This window comes from Emiliania huxleyi (assembly GCF_000372725.1).
Source record: "Emiliania huxleyi CCMP1516 chromosome Unknown EMIHUscaffold_1963, whole genome shotgun sequence".
In the NCBI taxonomy this organism is placed as follows: domain Eukaryota; phylum Haptophyta; order Isochrysidales; family Noelaerhabdaceae; genus Emiliania; species Emiliania huxleyi.
The window spans coordinates 249-3560 of NW_005200629.1; the positions used below are offsets into that span (position 1 = coordinate 249).

General features: G+C 72.1%; 1 protein-coding gene across 1 annotated transcript; it reads left to right on the forward strand.

The window, feature by feature from the left end:
* Positions 1 to 929: 929 nt before the first annotated feature.
* On the forward strand, positions 930 to 2903 carry EMIHUDRAFT_123220 (hypothetical protein; the record flags this gene model as incomplete). Its single annotated transcript, XM_005781975.1, has 1 exon — positions 930 to 2903. A coding segment is annotated over one exon (1974 nt), but the record flags the coding sequence as incomplete, so codon positions are not given.
* Positions 2904 to 3312: the final 409 nt, after the last annotated feature.

Genomic DNA, 3312 nt, shown 5'->3' on the forward strand with positions numbered 1-3312 from the left:
TCTTTTTGTTGCCTAGGGGTTGGGTTGGCGCGCCCCCGCTCTTTTCACTTTTGTGATTCTCGTCGGTCGTTTCGGCCGAGGGCCGTGTCGGTGCCCGTGTCGCGTGAGGACGCGTGTCCTGTGCTTTATCGCACAGCCGGCACAGTGCACAGACGCGATAAAAATTCTCTCGTCTCAGAGAGTTTGACCGTTTACATGTATTGTCGGGACGTTACCGCGCGCACACACGCGCACGCACGCACGCCCCCAGGGAGTCGGCCGGCGCGAAGCGACGACCGCCGAGCTTTAGGTCGCCGACATCCAGCCGGAGCTGCGAGTCCACACGGAAGCCTCTAGGGCGAATTCACTGGGACAGGATTTCGCAGAGACTACCTCATTTGCTGCTCCCCCCATGAAGGGGGGTTTGTGTGGGAAGCCAAGGGAGGTTAATGGCTTCCCACATTTGTGATGGGTCGAAATCGGCCCGCATTGATGGTCGAATCGGTGTAACGAATCGAGAGAGAGAGACGCGAGGGCCCAAGAGGCCCGTGGGCTCGCCTGCAGAGCGTCTCTCTCTTGCCATTCTGCTTGTCTGTTTTGTGGCCTCTTCTCTCGTCTGTCGGTGTTTTGTTGGGGTTGGAAGGGGTTGGCACGGGGGTGGAAGGCCACCTCCAGAAGCAACAGCAACGTGTTCGAGCGTCAACCATATTCGTCGTCGGGAAGTGGTTCCGATACGTGATTCTGGTAGGCTGGAACACGCTGACGGTAAAGAGGCCGCAACGCATGGGCTTAGCGGATCTCTCAAGGAGATCGCTACAGCACGGAGCAGCGTCAAGGGAGCTGGCAGAGGTTGGAGCGACTGCGATGTGGAGGCAGAGCCAATACTTGCTCAAGTTAGTCTTGACGCTGCGGACGACAGGATTTGCTGGGGCGGCATCACGCCGCCTGGCATGTCTCGGCGCGGCGCCGAGGCACAGAGCCGCTGCGATGCAGCGGCGGCAAGGCACGGCGGCGAAAGCACCATCGCCGGGCAGTCTCGGGGTGGCGTGGAGGGCCACTCGAGCTCTGCCGGCGGTGCGGCCGCCGCTCACGGGCACGCGACGCGAGGAGGCGTCGCCGAGGGCGTCGACGAGGCGCTCGACGAGGCGCGGCCGCGGGCCGGGTCCTCTCGGAGCCGCGGAGGCGCCGCTGCAGGCGGCGGCGGCGAGAGCGAGGTCGGCAGGCAGAGCGGCTGTGGCGGTGAGGGCCATGCGGGCTCTGCTGCCGGCTCGCTCGCCTCTCTCGAGGATGCGACGGCCGGGACAGCCGTCGCTGCAGCCGGCGGCACCGCGCCGCCTGACGAGCCGCGTCCGTGGACAGCGGCGAGCACCCGCTGCTGGGCGAGGGCAGCGGCGCAAGTTGGCGTCGATGGCGCCGTCGCCGCAAAGCGTGATCGAGATCGCTTTGGCGGAGGCGCGAGCGACGCGGTGCACGACGAGGGGGCGGGCCTCGTCTCGGTGGGCGGCGGCGGGCCGCCTGGCATGTCTCGGCTCGGCGCCGAGGCACAGAGCCGCTGCGAGGCAGCGGCGGCAACGCGCGGCGGCGGAGGCACCATCGCCGGGCAGTCTCGGGGTGGCGTGGAGGGCCACTCGAGCTCTGCCGGCGGTGCGGTCGCCACGCACGGGCACGCGACGCGAGGAGGCGTCGCCAAGGGCGTCGACGAGGCGCTCGACGAGGCGCGGCCGCGGGCCGGGTCCTCTCGGAGCCGCGGAGGCGCCGCTGCAGGCGGCGGCGGCGAGAGCGAGGTCAGCAGGCAGAGCGGCTGTGGCGGTGAGGGCCATGCGGGCTCTGCTGCCGGCTCGCTCGCCTCTCTCGAGGACGCGACGGCCGGGACAGCCGTCGCTGCAGCCAGCGGCACCGCGCCGCCTGACGAGCCGCGTCCGTGGACAGCGGCGAGCACCCGCTGCTGGGCGAGAGCAGCGGCTCAAGTCGGCGTCGATGGCGCCGTCGCCGCAAAGCGTGATCGAGATCGCTTTGGCGGAGGCGCGAGCGACGCGGTGCACGACGAGGGGGCGGGCCTCGTCTCGGTGGGCTGCGGCGGGCCGCCTGGCATGTCTCGGCTCGGCGCCGAGGCACAGAGCCGCCGCGAGGCAGCGACGGCAAGGCGCGGCGACGGAGGCACCATCGCCGGGCAGTCTCGGGGTGGCGTGGAGGGCCACTCGAGCTCTGCCGGCGGTGCGGCCGCCACGCATGGGCACGCGACGCGAGGAGGCGTCGCCGAGGGCGTCGACGAGGCGCTCGACGAGACGCGGCCGCGGGCCGGGTCCTCTCGGAGCCGCGGAGGCGCCGCTGCAGGCGGCGGCGGCGAGAGCGAGGTCAGCAGGCAGAGCGGCTGTGGCGGTGAGGGCCATGGGGGCTCGGCTGCCGGCTCGCTCGCCTCTCTCGAGGACGCGACGGCCGGGACAGCCGTCGCTGCAGCCGGCGGCACCGCGCCGCCTGACGAGCCGCGTCCGTGGACAGCGGCGAGCACCCGCTGCTGGGCGAGAGCAGCGGCTCAAGTCGGCGTCGATGGCGCCGTCGCCGCAAGGCGTGATCGAGATCGCTTTGGCGGAGGCGCGAGCGACGCGGTGCACGACGAGGGGGCGGGCCTCGTCTCGGTGGGCGGCGGCGGGCCGCCGAGCATGTCTCGGCTCGGCGCCGAGGCACAGAGCCGCTGCGAGGCAGCGGCGGCAACGCGCGGCGGCGGAGGCACCATCGCCGGGCAGTCTCGGGGTGGCGTGGAGGGCCACGCGAGCTCTGCCGGCGGTGCGGCCGCCACGCACGGGCACGCGACGCGAGGAGGCGTCGCCGAGGGCGTCGCCGAGGCGCTAGGCGAGGCGCGGCCGCGGGCCGGGTCCTCTCGGAGCCGCGGAGGCGCCGCTGCAGGCGGCGGCGGCGAGAGCGAGGTCAGCAGGCAGAGCGGCTGTGGCGGTGAGGGCCATGCGGGCTCTGCTGCCGGCTCGCTCGCCTCTCTCGAGGACGCGACGGCCGGGACAGCCGTCGCTGCAGCCGGCGGCACCGCGCCGCCTGACGAGCCGCGTCCGTGGACAGCGGCGAGCACCCGCTGCTGGGCGAGAGCAGCGGCGCAAGTCGGGGGCCATGCGGGCTCTGCTGCCGGCTCGCTCGCCTCTCTCGAGGACGCGACGGCCGGGACAGCCGTCGCTGCAGCCGGCGGCACCGCGCCGCCTGACGAGCCGCGTCCGTGGACAGCGGCGAGCACCCGCTGCTGGGCGAGAGCAGCGGCTCAAGTCGGCGTCGATGGCGCCGTCGCCGCAAAGCGTGATCGAGATCGCTTGGCGGAGGCGCGAGCGACGC